Source organism: Lutra lutra, chromosome 3 (assembly GCF_902655055.1).
Source record: "Lutra lutra chromosome 3, mLutLut1.2, whole genome shotgun sequence".
In the NCBI taxonomy this organism is placed as follows: domain Eukaryota; kingdom Metazoa; phylum Chordata; class Mammalia; order Carnivora; family Mustelidae; genus Lutra; species Lutra lutra.
Genome location: NC_062280.1, coordinates 57,129,790 through 57,146,028, shown reverse-complemented (window position 1 = coordinate 57,146,028; position 16,239 = coordinate 57,129,790). Strand labels below are relative to the sequence as shown.

The 16,239-nt window shown below is 48.4% G+C and overlaps 1 protein-coding gene across 11 annotated transcripts in view; it reads right to left on the bottom strand.

Annotated features, from left to right (window-relative positions):
• TANC1 (tetratricopeptide repeat, ankyrin repeat and coiled-coil containing 1) overlaps window positions 1–16,239 on the bottom strand; it is a 238,633-nt gene that overhangs the window by 35,300 nt on the left and 187,094 nt on the right. For all 11 annotated transcript variants that reach the window (XM_047721852.1, XM_047721855.1, XM_047721858.1 and 8 more), the window contains 3 exons: window positions 13,898–14,505; window positions 6,961–7,069; window positions 6,015–6,137 (listed from right to left, as the gene is read on the bottom strand). In XM_047721852.1, the coding sequence (XP_047577808.1) occupies window positions 6,015–6,137; window positions 6,961–7,069; window positions 13,898–14,505 (840 nt within the window). The remainder of the gene's footprint in view (window positions 1–6,014; window positions 6,138–6,960; window positions 7,070–13,897; window positions 14,506–16,239) is intronic.

The window sequence follows — 16,239 nt, the reverse complement described above, 5'->3', positions numbered from 1 at the left end:
AAACAGAAGTGGTGCCTACACACAATGGAGTATTTTCCAGCCTTTAAAGGAAGGCAATCCAGGGGTGCCTGGGTGGCTCAGTTGGTCAAGCAGCTGCCTTCCGCTCAGGCTGTGATCCCAGGGTCCTGGAATCGAGACCTACATCAGGCTCCATGCTCAACAGAGAGCCTGCTTCTCCCTCTCCTTCTGCGTGCTCTTTTTCTCAAATAAATAAATAAAATCTCTAAAAAAGAAAAAGGGAAGGCAATCCTGTCACATGCTGTACCATGGATGAACCTTGAGGACATGAGACTAAGTTAAAAAAAAAAAAAAAAAAAAGCTGGTCACAGCAAGACAAAGACAAACACTGTATGTCCCCTTACATGGGCTCCCTAGAGAAGTGAAATCCAGAGAGACAGAAGTAAAATGGCGGTTACTAGGGGGTGAGGGGAGGGGAAAACGAGTTGTTTAGTGAGCGCAGGGTTTTAGTTTTGTGATGAAAAAGTTCAGGAGATCTACTGTACAGTAACAGGAGTACACAACACTATCGAATTCTGCACTTAAAAAGAGTTAAGACAGTAAATTTCATGGCTTTTTTAAACTGAAGTAAAAAAAAACCCACAAAAACCTTTTATAAAAAGTATACTTAAAATGCACATCTTCAGCTCCCACCCCCAAATCTCTGACTCAGTAGGTCTGCAGGAGGGCCTGAGACTGTGCATTTTTAATGAGTTCCCAGACGATATGGATGCTGTTGGTCAGCAGACCACACTTTGAAAAATCACTGCTTAATCTAAATAAAAACAGAAAATTCATTTTTCTGACAGGTAAACAATCATCACAGGATTAAATAATGAACAGTGAGCTAGTAAAGCCGAAAGTAATGGCAAATACTCTTTTCTTTACAAAAAAAGCATCCCTAAAAGAAAAAGTACAATACATTAAAATGTTCATATGCCTCTGGGACTGTGAGCCGCAGAAGACTCCCAGAAAATCACCAGCTTTTTCTACTAATTACTACATCCACCACACACTAAACTTGCTGTGAGACTTTCAGAAAATTACTCAATCTCTCTGTGCTTCAGGGGTCTCCTAAGAAAACAACAGCATGCCATCCCATCCTACCCCACAGGGACTCTGCTAACAATGTTGTACATCTAGTACATCCTTGCGGGATTCCTTACAAGACTTTATCTGGAAGGTACGCGCTTAGAGGCAGAGCTCTCCTAAAGATATCTGTCACCAACCCACACTTCATCTGCTTCTTGGGAAAAACATTTCCTTTGCTGGTGTGATGCTACTGGTATTTTTACCACTTAACCCCCAATCGGTCTGTGGCTCTCTCCCTAGCCCACAGTTCCTAACCTCACTGCACACGGAAACCCCCTGGGAGCTTCAAAGTTTCCAATGTCTGAGGCCCACACTTGGAGATTCTGACTTGGCCTAGGTTCCAAGAGCTCCCAAGGGATTCTAGTTGGCAGCCGGGGCTGTAAACACATCAGGTGATAAATGCAGCTGCAAAGCAGGGGCCTGCTCGGAGCCAGGCACCCTTCCAGCTGTGAGATTTGAGACATGCTACCAATTGCCTCCAGCCTCCACATCCTCTTTGGAAAAACGGACTATAAGAGTTTCACTTCTCTGACTTGTTGAGAAGATTAAAAATGAACATGCCTCACACACATACAGTTCTTGGCACAGACCTAGCATCCTCTAAGTGCTAAATAAATATTAATTGCTATTGTCAGTCACCTTCCACAGACTCTTTAGAAGGGACAAGACCCAGGTGCCTGGCAACCCAGAGGTCCACCTAACTGCCCCCACCCCGTCACTAGCACAGAGCAGCAGGGAGACCTCCTGCTTACTTGAGGAGAGGTGTAGCACCTCCTGTAACAAGCACCGGGAAGGTACATCCAGAAGTTCTCAGGGGCCTACAGCAGAGTCTCAGTTCCCTGAGAGTAGCCAAAACCTAATAAAAAGAACTCACTTAACCATCGTTAAAAAGAAAACCACCAGTCCAAAATGGATGGTGTTACTTGGGCCAACCCAAGTCACCAAACCGGGGCTTAATACCTAACCTGGGTGCAGTTTCAATCTCCTCCAGAAACTAAGTCTTTTTTTTTTTTTTTTAAAGATTTTATTTACTTATGTGACAGATAGAGATCACAGCAGGCAGAGAGGCAGGCAGAGAGAGACGGAGAAACAGGCTCCCCGCCGAGCAGAGAGCCCAATGCGGAACTCGATCCCAGGATCTTGGGATCATGACCTAAGCTGAAGGGAGAGGCTTTAACCCACTGAGCCACACAGGCGCCCCAGAAACTAAGTCTTAACCTGTCAATCTGGAATTTTCTGATCAGCATTAGTGAGGTCATCTGTCACAGGAGCCTTCTCTACCTGCCATAGGAAGATGGAAGATGAGATATCTGCAAACAAGACCCCCCCTCGCCCCCAAGCGTTTGCCTTCGGCTCAGGGCTCAGGTCATGATCCCAGGGTCCCGGGATTGAGTCAGCAGGACGTCTCTACTTCTCAGGGAGCCTGCTTCTCCCTCTCCCTGACGCTCCCCCTACTGTGCAGGCTCTCGCTGTCAAATAAATTTTAAAAAATCTTAAAAAAAAAAAAAAAAAAAGACCCCCCTGCCCTTTCCCCCGAGGGAAAGTGACCTTGCCTGGAACAATCTTTTCTTTACCTTTGCTTATAACTTTCGTCCCCCACTCTCCTTCCTCTGAAAACCTGCCATTTTGCACAACTCCTCCATGCGCCCCTCTGCTCTCGCTAGGTGGGATGCTGACCCATTCATGAATCCCTTAATAGAGCCAATTAGATCTTCATATTTCCTTTGGTTAAATTTTGTTTTTTACTATCACACAAGAGATGCCAGATGTTCTTCCAAAAGTGGTAACATCTTGATGAGGTTTCGGATCAGTGTAAGACAGGTTCTTTGGTCACCTCCTATTTGACAGGTGAGAGAACAGAGGCTCCGAGGGGAAAGGCACAGGTCAGCTCTGGGCACAAAGCTCATTACTGTTGTGGTCCAGTGGCCGCTGCGGCAGCTCTAGCTAAGATTACTCCGCATTCAAGGAAGGGACTTAATGGTTCATCCTATACACTAATTCCTAAGCCCATGGAAATTTCCTCTTCCTCCCTACCACATAAGCTCTCCCTTCCTAACATTTGGAAATGGAAATATTATCTATAAGCGTCTGGTTTAATGAATGGAAGAAAATAAAAAAGGGGTTTAAAGAAGACAGGCAAACCAATGAGATCATGAAAAACCAGAAGCGGCACTGGAGTCCCAGTTTTCCAAGTATCCCACAGGTTCAGACCAACAGAATCCCTTTAAATGAGTATTGCCTGCTGTCATGCAGAATATGACCGGGCCCTTTGCATCAGGGCAAGTCCGGCCAAAGTCCAAGCCTAATTCCCGTCTCCTCCCCTCCCTCTGCCTTCAGCCAGAAGAATCACAGCCTCAATTCTCCCAGTTCATGGCCCTAGGAAACCCACGGCTGGCTGCCACTCTGATGGGACCACGTGAGGAAAACAACATGCTGGGTGGGTGCCTAGAAGCCCTGGCAGCCAGGACCCCAGTGGGCTGGCATGACTCCGGCCTGCAAGGGGAGACTACGCTGTTAGAAATCACTAGCATGCCAGTAAAATTAAAATTCATCTACCAAGCAATCATTCTGGAGCAAGTCACTTTAATTTACCAAAGTGGCAAACTGCAATTATTGCTCAAAATGACATTCATTCCTGTATGACAACATTTAATACTCTCTAAAAAAAGTTCCTTAATTGCATGCATAATTTTAAATTACTGTAATTTGTTCAAGATTCTGTGAAAACCCTTTTTTTCCCCCTGAAACATAAAAGAAACAGAAGGATAATGGAAAGCCTTAAAATTCTATAACCAAGTCATAGAATTCTGGGCATCATGTAGATGTAGGTGACACTGGAGTTCTACAAAACAAAGACAACTCTTAAAATTGTGAGTATGTTGAAAAGGGAAGTCTATGATCTCAGGAGGGTCAAGCTCATTACATTTTCACTCTGTACCTTCTAATTTACTGTCTTAAAAACTCATCCTCGACAGGGTATGACATTTCCCATTTACTTTTCTCCACATTAAAAGAATAACTTCTGTGCTCATAATTCATTCAAGTAATGAAAACAGATACGGCCATTTTTATTATTTCTTCCTCATCATCACAGAATTTTACTAATTATGAAGAAGCCAAAAGAAATGCTTTTAGCTGAAAGAGAAAACCATGTTATCACAGTAACCTCGACTCTCATTTCTGTAAAATCTAAGTAAAACAAAAATTCTTAATAGGACTTCTCCAGTATGTGAACTCTAAACTCAGCCGTGGTCTCCACCTTTCTTCTAGAGTAACTCCATCCAGAAGGGAAGAGCTTCCTGTGAGCAGGAGCTCGATCTCCTTCCCTACAAACATCCACATCCCCATCCACCCGCCTCGTACAGCGTTCCTGTGGGTTCAGCCTGGCACGCAGCAATCACACCTGTCGGGTGAGGGAGCAGGGCAGAGCACAGTGTCCTTATGAGTGGCTGTCCGTGGTGCTCTGCTATCAGGGGCCCAGCCAAGAGGGGAGGCACACTGAAATCCAAGGTGCCCTGGGTTCCTCAAGCCTGGAACCCTAACAGGGGGCTGAGGCTGCCCGAACGAGGCAGCACTCCTCTTTGCAAAGCTCCACTGTGCATCCGTCCAGGCGCAGCGGCCCTTCTCTACCCAACGCCGGGGCGCTGCCTGGGCCATTGGGCCCGGGGGGGGGCTGCCCCAGACTCAGAATTGCCACATCCTTCCTGACACGTGGGCTCCTCTCCTCGGTCTGCTCATGCTAGCTTCTCTCAAACACCAGGAAGGCAGAGGAGGGAGTGGGAGCAGAACTCTATCTACCAAGGAAGCGGTCTGCAAGGCCCATTCTTGCAGACACACAGCTAAGGCGCAGGCACTGAGGGTGGGGTGTGCGGACGGCAGGGGAGGAGAGGTGCAGGAGCCCCCAGGAGTGTCCCCAGAGCACCCTTCCCAGGTGGGTCTGATGAACTGGAGGAAGGAAGAGGGAAGGGAGATGCCCAGAAACCTCCAGGGCCTCGATCCTCCTTCCCCACATGACCACTTACTTACACTCGCCCTTCATGCTACTGAGCAGGGAAGCAGTACTGTGCTCATGGAGGTGTTGGAAGGGGAGGACCTGGCTCCTTGAGAAACAGCCTCAGAGGTTCTGTACGCAGCAGGGCATGTCAGCGCCCGGGGTTGAAAGGCCTGGAGTCTCGCTGACATGTCCAGTGGAAGACATTTGTGATCTTTTTGCCTTGCACCTGACAGGATGGTTGTAAGCGGCTGTAATGTAAACCAGTCATTCCCACACTCGTTCTCGAGTCAGCCCTTCTCTGCTGCCCTAATGTGTTTTAGATTCTCTGACCCTCATGTGTTTTAGATTCCCAGACTGGGTTAAATGAGGAAGGAAAATCTACTCTAGAAGCACAGCAGAAGACCGTGACATGACAGCCAGTGATCAAGAGTGAGGACACTCCTGGCCCAGCCGTGGGCTGACCCCTGCCTGCTATGCTTCCCAAGATCACAAACACCCACGTACGTGCAACTTCTAGAACAGTGTGTCTCTGTGTACCCATTGCTTTATTGTCGCTCATCAATGCTTAATTTCCTATGAACTGTAAAGAGATGGTCCAGATTCGAAACCCAGGACACTTTAAAAATCCATTTCCCCTGGAAATCTCCCTTTGACCTTTGCTCTCCTTTGTGAACTGCTTCCTCATCACATCCGCTCTGAAACTGTCACCACGTGCTCACACAGCAGCACCCATTCTCCTGCCCAAGCAAAAGCTAAACTCCTAGGGGAGAACCAGTCATAGGGCATTTAAACCTTGTGATTTATATCAGTGAAAAAAGCATCATTAGCAGCTTGGCCAGCTCCTCTGGTCACTCCCCAGGGCAGGGGAAGGCAGGATGGCTGGAGGAACAGGGGCGGGGGCTAGGGGCTCTCCATACAGAGAATCGCTCACCTTCACGTTGGGAGTGTAGAGGTTCCTGAGGGAGGCGAGGGCAGCAGAGAGCCCCTCGGTGCTGTAACCGATCCACAGGGCTTGGAGGTGACTCGAAGAGATTCCTGTCTTCTTACTGAGGCCCTGGAAGCAATTCGAGACAAATGGGCATCCATGTCTCCGTTCCCAGGGCTGTCTGGCTGCAATGGGGGTACACCTGGGAGGCGGCAGCTGGGCACTAAGGCAGGGCATATGCTGTGGCACGAAGAATGGCAGGACCTGGGAGCCTGACTTCCCTCCCTAAAAGCGAGAGCCAAGGAACGCGCCTGTCCTTGCTACATACACTACAGCAGAGGAGAAAGTTTCTTTTTATAGAAGTTCTCCAATCATTTCATAAAGGAAGAATAAAAACTGGGAGTATCACCATTCTGCAACCCTTCATGAAGAGTCCAGGCAGACATCAGTAGTTACTGGTAATAGCCACTAAGAGAAGCAAGCCCAAATGCTATCCCTCCTGATGCCAGAAAGCCCCAACAAACTTAGAAGTTTAAACTCAAAAGTAACTGTGACATTCTGCCCACCCCCAAGAAAGCAATAATCACCTGAGCCTGATTAAGCCTCTAGATATAACTACCAAATGACAGGAAATCCAGAGGAAAAGAGAGGAAAAAAAAAAAAACATGTTAAACTAGACCCCAAGAAATGGGGATGTAGAAAATCCAGGGAGTACAAAACCCCACAGGTCATGTAGCTCAGGCTCTTCAACATCTATACACCCAAGAAACAACAGGGAATGAATGAAGTGGAATCTTTAGATGAAAATGAAGTTTTAAAAGAGACTCAAAGGGGGAAAGACAAATGGGGCTCATGGAAAGCTCTCTGAGGGTTAATAAAGCTGTTGAAAATATCCAAAACCAAAATCCATCAAAATGGTGACGAAACTCTTCCTGGCAGTGATGTGTCTCACCTTGAAAATGTGTGCCTTCAGGATGTGGTGGCCAAGCTCCATGGTCTGCTGGCGGTTCAGCTTGCCTTCTTGTCGAGAGAACATGAAGGCCAGGAGAGCATGCCCATTCCTAGAAGAAGAAACACAAGGGCTGGGAACGAAGACCCCATTCCATGAACTGTAGGCTCTCAGGTGTGAACATCTCCAACAACTCTGAGCTGTTCTCCTGGTGCCTCAGGATCGCCATATAAAATAGATGAAAATTTGCCTCTTTACAAAGACGGTCCATGCTATTTATTCTTCCCATCATTTTAGGGCTTTCTCTGGATTCCCCTATCTCTGTGGAGTGACCTAGAAAAAGGTCCTAGGACAGAACAGGTCTTAATCTTTGGAACCATCCCACTCTCTGTCCCTCATGAATTACTCCTCACTTCACTTACTTAGGTCCCTCACAAAAATGTACATTCCATGAGATGAAGGGTCTTGCCTAAGGCATACTGACTGTCACATGGCCAAGCAAATGCCTGCCCCTCAGCAACCATTCAAGTATATGTTTCTTGGATGAAGGGACGGGTAGATGGAGCAGAACCATCATTGGACCAGGAATCAGGCCTCCCCTCAGCATAATCACCACTGGGAGGAGACCTGGCCAAAGGAGAAAACCTGACCATGAGAAGGAAAGAAAAATCAAGCCAGGCAATGCAAAAGCTCATCACAGAAACACCTGGAATTCTAGGCAGTTCCTTGTCAGGGGGAGAAAGTTAAGATGCACAAGTGAACTTGCTAGGTCTGGGCATATGGTGGACATTCAACTAACACCACCAACTCATCCCCCACCAACCGTTTCATGAAGGAGCTATCCCACCCAGGATGCTCTCCACATCCATAAGCCACATTCCGCCCCCTGTGGGCTCCAGGCCTCTATCTGGGCCCGTCTGTCTGGGAAAGATGCTAAGGGTTGCTTACTCCAATAGCACTGACTTCTGTACAGTGTGAATTATTCTCATTTCTGGCTCTCCATGAAGAGGGTCTCATGGAGACCCTGAAACTCAGGTGCTGGGGTTTTTTTTTTGGGGGGGGGGGCAGGGGAGATGAGCAGGTAATTGTAGAGAAAAGGATAAAGGCTAAGAAAAAAAAACTGCATTCTCTAACTAGATGATTAAAAGCAGGCATTACTTAAATACTGTTTAGCTATTCACCTGCATGCCTGTTTTACAAATAGGTTACAAACCATGTTGGAGATGAGGAGACCAAGGCAGGAGACCAAGAGATTGCTTTTTATACTATAGGGGAAGGCAAGACTTACAACCACGCTGACACTGAGTGTCCTGTCTGACGTCTTGTAAGGGACTAGAGCTCTTCCACGAGCACACATCCACCTCCCAGACCTCAAGCGTGGGTTTGCCCTCTCAGGTGAGATCCTCCCATGTTCCTACCCCTCCTGCTCTCTGCCACCTTCCAGTGCTCCCTAGACATGGGCAGGTCCCAGGCTTCATCCCGGCCCACATTCCCCAGCCACAGGCTAAGCTGTTTTCAGTCTCCCAGTCTGCCAAGCTCAGTGGCCATGCCAACCGTGTCCACCACAAAGACACGAGAGGCGAAGTAGCGCAGCTGTCCCTTATAGGGAGACGACCATCACCCTTCAGTGGCGAGATCAACAGCTTCTAGTCACCTCAGCTTAACACACAGCTTCTTGCCCGAGGAGACAACTCACCATGTAATCACTAGACACCCGCATTCCTCTATATCCCATTTACCTTTTCGTCTCCGGATCACATGCCCCTCTGAGTCTACCTGCACTCGTAAGTCTGTTCTCCAAAGCTGCTTTATATCAAGCTTTCACTATACGCCAGATGCAGAAACTGAATTCTTTCATTAATCTGCACAACCCCGTGAACCACCAAGTATCATAATCCCAGTTTGTTTACGTGAGGAAACAGAGGCCGTACAGGTTAAGGGACGTGTCCCAAAGACCAAACAGCTGAGAAACAACAGGCTGGGAATCTGAACCACCATCTGCCCGTGCGAGGGCCTATGCTCTTCGTTAGCGCCTGGTGATTTCTCATTCATACGTAACACCACCTCCTAGCTAGCACTGTGCTGGACACAGGATTCCCTGGGGAATGAGGTGAGGCGCTTCCCTGGAGACGCTCTCAGCGACCGGAGGAGACACGTGGTAAACGTGCTTCAGTAGAAATGTGCCATGAGGGGCCTCAGCGGGGACACAGAGGAGGCAAGCTGCCTGTACCCCTGCCCCCGCCCCTTACATGTCCAATGTCTCCTTCTTCACGGATTAAGTTTCCCCACATTATTCAACACCGTTTCCAACAACACCTGCACCTCCTGTGTCAAAAACAAAACCCTCCCCCACCCTGCCCTGCACAAACAGTCCTCAGCAAGTATGATCATCAGCGGCTCTGAGAGACACTGTGACACTGTGTGTCCGTGGCCCCCTCCACCCTTCCCCTTCCCATTCCAGGACATCGGCTCTCCCCTCCAGCGCCCCTCACAGCCGGATGGAAGGAATCTCTGAGGAGGAAGAACCCTCCTCTCACACTAGGAAGCCAACAGCTCCCTCTTGGTCTTCATCTTCCTTTAGCTCTCAGCAGCTCCTGAACCCCAGCCTCCTTCCTGGAATCCTGCTCCAGGCCCCAGAAGTCAGGAGCTCCCTTTCTGGGTAACGACACTTGCTCCCCAGGCACTTCCACCACTTCTCCCACCAATGATGCCACGTCGTCGACTTCCCCAGGCTTCAGACCCCCCCTTCACTTCCCCACCAGAACCTACCCACTGGTGGCACAGGGTGGAGTCTGGGCTTTTGTTCACCCCACAGGCTCAAGCTTCATGAAGCAAAACCTGCTCCTCAGCTCCTGCTTCTCTTAGCCTTCCGAAGCCCGGCGCCACTCCTGGTTTCCGAAGCTTGATACCTCGACATCTTCTACAGCACCTCCTCCTCCGCAACTCTGCTCAGAAGGCCACGCCGTGCCCCGCCATCTCACATCAGCAGGGCTTGCCTCCACCCTGCTGTGCCCCCAAGCCAGGGTCACTGAGTCCCCACTGCCTCTAACACAGGTCCCCAGGCTCTACATCCTCCACACTCCTGCCCACGCAGGCAACCTGCGTCCTGAAACTGCTCAACCGTGGGTTCTCCGTAGAAGACAGATTCAAGTCCACTTTCCCTAGCACATGCTTCTGTTAACTCCTCCAGTCCCTGACAAAAACTCTAGCCAAACTAGATTTCTTGTTGCCAGAACACACCCTGCTTATTCTGACCTGACGCCTCGGACAGCTCTTCCGAGGTAGCTCATGCCACCCCCTGACATCCCACTTGGTCATTCCTCAAGTCCGTGACATGTAGAAAAGAGGACAGACAGGAGGCTGTTCAAGACGTTAAAACTCCTCATGCAACCCTAATGAACGGACAGATCTGGGAAACGATCATCAGCGGCCCTAAGGCGTTGTGGGCATGATGATGGAAGGAGACTTACCACCTATTAAGGATCCTTGCAAAAAATACTTTAAGACAAAATCTGATCAAGTCTCTAGATTTAAACACCAGTTTCAGGAAATAGAGGGGACAAGTGCATTAAATACCATGAGGTTGCAATCAGCAAAATTCAGATTATAGGAAACGATACAGAACAAATTACTCCATCATTTTATTTTGAGAGAGCACGAGGAGGGGAGTGGAGAAGGAGGCAGAGGGGGAGAGAGAATCTTAAGTAAACTCCATGCCCAGTGCGGAGCCCGACACGATCTCATAATCCTAAGGTCATGACCTGAGCCAAAATCAAGAGTCCAATGCTCAACCAAACGCACCACCCAGGTGCCCCTCCGTCATTCTCTTAAAGAAATGTAAGGACAAAGCAAAAAGAGGAGGAGGAGAGAATCTAGAGATTAAAAGAGACACCATAAAACACAATTTCATAGATCTCATCTGGATCATGATTCAAATATACTAGAAAAATATGAAGGAAGTGGAGAAATTTGAGCACAGCTAAATGTGTGAAAATACTGATGAATTAGTATTAATATTTCAGGTGTGGTGATGGTGTTGTGGTTAAGGATGAAAATGTCTTTCTGGACACCTGGGTGACGCAGTCAGGTTAGTGTCTGCCTTTGGTTCAGGTCATGATCCCAGGGTCCTGGATGGAGTCCCGCCTCGGGCTCCCCACTCAGTAGGGGGCCTGCTTCTCTCTCCCCTTGCTCCTCTCCCCTGCTCATGGTCTCTGAGTGTCAAATAAGTAAATAAAATCTTAAAAAAAATGTCTTTTGGAGGTCCAGAATCCATTACTTAGGAGTAAAATGTCATGGTGTCTACAACCTGTATCAGCAAAAAACAACATAATGAAATGTGAAGGATGCTTAAGCCTAGGTGATGTGATTGTAGACCCCAAGCAACTTACTCTTTATCTTTTTAATTCTGCTCCTGTAATTCTGACCTAAGGAATAATCTAACCTGGGAGGAAAGTTCTATTGCTTTCCTGCAACGCACCAAGACATTTGCAATAGGTTTCTTTATTTAAAAGTAACCCAGGAACAACCGCCAAGCCCCACAATAAGGGTACAGTAAAGCACTTGACCATTCAGCTACTAGGTTTACACAGCCTTGAAAAATGATACTTTCCTGACATTTCCAAACCGCTCACTGAGCTGTCCGTGATGTGTCAATTTAAAAAAGCAGTTTGGGAATTTTATAGAAAAATTGCTTTGGAGAATGTTTAAAATGAAAAGAGGCAGAAATAAAAAGTAAAATGTCTGGGGCACCTGGGGGGCTCAGTGGGTTAAGACTCTGCCTTGGCTCAGGTCATGATCTCAGGGTCACAGGATCGAGCCCTGCATCGGGCTCTCTGCTTGGCGGGGAGCCTACTTCCCCCCCTCTCTCTGCCTGCCTCTCTGCCTACTTGTGATCTCTCTCTCTCTGTCAAATAAATACATAAAATCTTTAAAAAAGAGTAAAATGTTATTGTCTCTGGGTGTGGAGTTCTTTGCTGCTTCTCCATAATTGGGGCAAAATCACAACTAATTGAGTGGGAAGAGAAATGCTACCCATCCTTCAAGGTCCAACCCAAATGTCCTCAGGCATGTGAAACATCTTCCAAAAATGGTCTCCCCTAGCTGGAAAATTCTCTTCCCTTTTCCTTACACATGGTCACCTCCCCTCCTGTCATCCCTAGCCCTCCTGTGTGGGAAGTCCCCGAGAGCAGGCCCTTGTCCCAGAGAATTTGTGTATTTGCCACAGTACCCTGCGGGGAAGGGTCTGCAAAAACTTTTGCTGAAAGGCATCCAGTAGCGTACTCCCACCATCTCTATCTGCAAAATGAAGCTCAAGAACTATAGGGGTCTTGGGTAAATGCTGATGTACACAATCCTAAGTAGCAGCAACTCCTTACACTTTGCACTGGGTGTCTCTCCTGCCCTGGTGCAGCCCCAGTCCTACCCTGGGTCAGTCCCCACACCTGCTTATTGGAAAACATCAGCACTTGGGAGCCGCCAGTCACGGTGTGGTGGGCTCTGTCCTTGGCTGTGCACCCTCAGTGTCACCTACCCTCTCAAACCAGAGCGATGCTTCACGGTGACTCCAGTCCAGTGACTTCTGCCTCTAACTCCAGTAACAAAACTACATGCCCTGCTGAAGTCTTTCAAACTTGTTTCTATGTTTCTACAAACTCAACGATAGCCTATCTTCCTAGACAATGATCTGACTTGGCTAACTGTATCAAATATAAAATGGCACACATTTCCACCCAGTTATGATAGCCTGCAGGCTACAAGTTTATTGCCTCAAACCAGACTCAAAAGAACAAATTTTTAGCCTAGGGTTACTTAAGAAAACAAGGCTACCCACAACATGAAACAGCAGCCAGACCCATATTAGGTCAATGTTAAGTCAGTCCTCGTGGGGAGGAAGGTGGTGTGCAGCTCACTAATGCTTTTTTTTTTTTTTAAACCTCTTCCTTTTGGACCCCAGCATCTGGTCAAATGCCCCGTCCAGCTCACAGGCGACAGTCCAGCTGCTTGCTGGCTCTGTTACAGAATCGGGGACAATTCTGACTCACGGAGGACAGAAGCTCCCCCAGACAGCAGTGACGCAGGCTGGGGCCCGGCAGAAGCAGAGGGACAAGAACCTACCCTTACTGAAATGAAAGCATCTGCACCCTCAGACACCCTAAATTCCCACCCCGACTAGAACAAGACCACCCGAGGGACAGGTGTACCGCCTCTCGGCCCTGGGCAGTGAGGAGAACTGCACCCCGGACCAGCCCTGCTCGAAGCCTCCGTAGAACCTTCAACTCCCTAGATGCAGCCACCCCAGCACCATGTTGTAAACGGGGCATCTGAGGTTGGAACCTGAATCCTGCTAAGCCCAGGTTCCAACCTGTTACACCACACAGAACCACAAATGCAAAATAAGGCAACCTGATGTGATCTCCGTGCTCCAGTGTGGGCTCGCAGACACACCTGGTCCCTGGGACTAGAGGCTTCCTGCCCCAGAGGTGGCAGCGCAGCGGGTGTGGGGTGGGGTCCAAGACAGTCCACAGACTGCAGGTGAAGAGACTGAGCTGCGAGCAGCCTCTGGAGAAGCCTGCTGTCCCCTAGAGCATGGAGCACACCTTCCCACACGTGATTCCCACAAAGGGTCCCGAGGTCTAGAAGAGAACGGGAGCAAAAAAAGGTCACCAGGTGTTGCCTAGCTTCTGTCTCGCCGAAGGTACTGAGGAACCCCCAAATTCTAGCCATTTGAGGAAGGAAGCTTTTGTACAGAAGCAGGATAGTCCGTTGCCCTCCTGAATTATTCATCCTGTGTTGCCTTTCCATTAAAAAAGGTGAACTGTCAGAAGCAGGGAGAGGGGAAAAAAGGTGAAAAAAGGAAAAAGGAAAAAAGGCGTTTCAAATCCCTTCCCCAGTCGCACACCAGACTCCCCACGAAGCGCTGACAGGAAGCGGCCTGCCGTACCTGGGCTCACACAGGAAGGCTGTGTTCTCGCCATCTGCTCTCCAAACAAGCCACTCCCTGAAGGACGGGTGGCAGAACATGCGGGTCTTGTCTCGCCTCTTAATGAGGAAGCAGGAGAGCGCCTCCATCCTCTGCTGGAAGTCCTCCCACCCCTGCTCCCCTTGTATGTGGCCTGCATTAATAGCCTGGAAGATCTGCTCATCAGTCATGGGGTGGAGGGACGCCAGGGCCACGTTCAGAATGGGCAGCGCTCTCTCGAAGGCGGACTGGGTCATGAACTTCATGTTGCACTGCAGCAGATAGAGCTCGGACAGAGACACGGGCACCACCTTGTAGCTGGCGCTCTTGATGACCAGGTGTCCCCTCTGGAAGAGGTCCAGGGTGAGTTTGAGGTACAGGTAGGAGCCCAGGCTCCGCAGCACCAGGTGGCTGCTCACTTTGCCGATCAGGGCGGCGTCGGCCTTGCCGTTCAGGGAGATGTTGCTGAGAATGTCCTGGCTGCTGTGGACCCGGTGCTGGACATAGGCATGCAGGTCACTGTGAATGTCCTTGTTGTCTGGGAAGTCATCTAAGGAAAGCTTGACGAAGGGCAGCGTGCTTACAATTTCCTGCGGGGGAGGGGAAAAGAAAAGAAAAAAAAAACCCACGGCGTCACTCCAGAGAGATTTCTTTTTTACGGTAGCTGCATTTCAAACCAGATTCACTAGTTTTCTTTCAAGGAGGATTTTCATGGATTACAGGGACTCATTGTTTTGTAATAAAACATGTAATAGGATAAGTTGAAGATAAAAAGCTTATGTGAAAGAAATCCTGATGCGAGATTGAATCAGTAATGGCTTTCCCGAAGCCCTCGTCGGAAGACTAGGAGCCGGTGAGATCGGAGGGCCCCAAGCAGACAGCGAGCTGGCCATACCAGCCAAGGGCCAGGGAGCTCCTGAGGTGACCTGATACCCGTAATCCTTACACTGTGCAGAGGTTACCCAACAAGCACAGACACAAACCAGCACTGTGTATCTAAGAACACGGCCAAGCACCGAGATAAGAGGCATCCCTCACCATGCATCAGATACTGGGACTACAGAACCAAGCCAGGAAATCCGAAACAGGCCCGCCCCCCCGCCAGGCCGTGCCCCAGTCCCAGGCTGCCCTGACAAAGCTGCCTACCTCAGACTTCAGTAGAGCCTACCATCTTTTTTTTTTTTTAAACTGCTATCCTTTCAAAGTAAACTGAAATGGAAGTGTAACTTACAAACCGTAATGGCATGGTGTCATTAATTTTCACAAAGTCAAACATACCTGTGTAACCAGCAGCTAGAAACAGAACATCGCCAGCTCCCGAAGCCCCATATCCCCTCCCACCCCAACCCCACCCCCAAAGATCAGCACTATCCTGCCACCTCACAGCAGAGACGGTTTCGGTTTTTTCTTTAAACTTCCCACTATCATCTCCGAAGAATTAACTCCATGTCCTCACTGAATGTAGTAATTGCAGCGGGCAGGCTGAGTTGAAGCACTCCCATTTTACAAAGATGCTAACGGACCTGTCAGAACTTACACAGCTAGTACAGAAAATACGGGACTCTGTTCCTGTGCTCTATCAATTGCCAAATTCTGCTTCCTGTGTGATAAATGACTGTAAAGGGTATGAATCAAATGGCCAGAGAAACAAACATCAGGCTTGACTGAGGCCTAATGCCACTTCTAATGAGGAAAGAAAGAACCCAAATGCTATTTTTAAATAGACATCATCATAAAAGGCAAAAATCAAAATCTAAGAGTAATGTCTTTACTAAAAAAGGACAGGGGTAGAGGGAAGGAGTCAAAGGTTTTTAAGATGTAATTTAGGGTTCGCATGAGGGGAAAGATGGGGAAGAGAATTTAAAAAAAAAAAAAACAACACTCTATCTGGCTGCATGAGGTAGTTCATGCTTAAGTTGTATGAAAAAAACGGACCTTTTTTAGGTCTTAAAACTCTTTCCTGGGGCGCCTGGGTGGCTCAGTGGGTTAAGCCTCTGCCTTCAGCTCAGGTCATGATCTCAGGGTCCTGGGATCGAGCCCCACATCGGGCTCTCTGCTCAGTGGGGAGCCTGCTTCCTCCTCTCTCTCTGCCTGCCTCTCTGCCTGCTTGTGATCTCTCTCTGTCAAATAAATAAATAAAATCTTAAAAAAAAAAAAACAAAAAAAACTCTTTCCTTTCTCTCTTCAAAAAACAAAAACAAAAAAACAAACACAAAGTCCCACTGCTACCTCACACAAATTAATTAGCAGCAGAGCTGAGACTTGCATTTTGGAAATGGAGGGACAGTGCCATGCTAAGAGGAGACTTTCCTGACACCCTGATT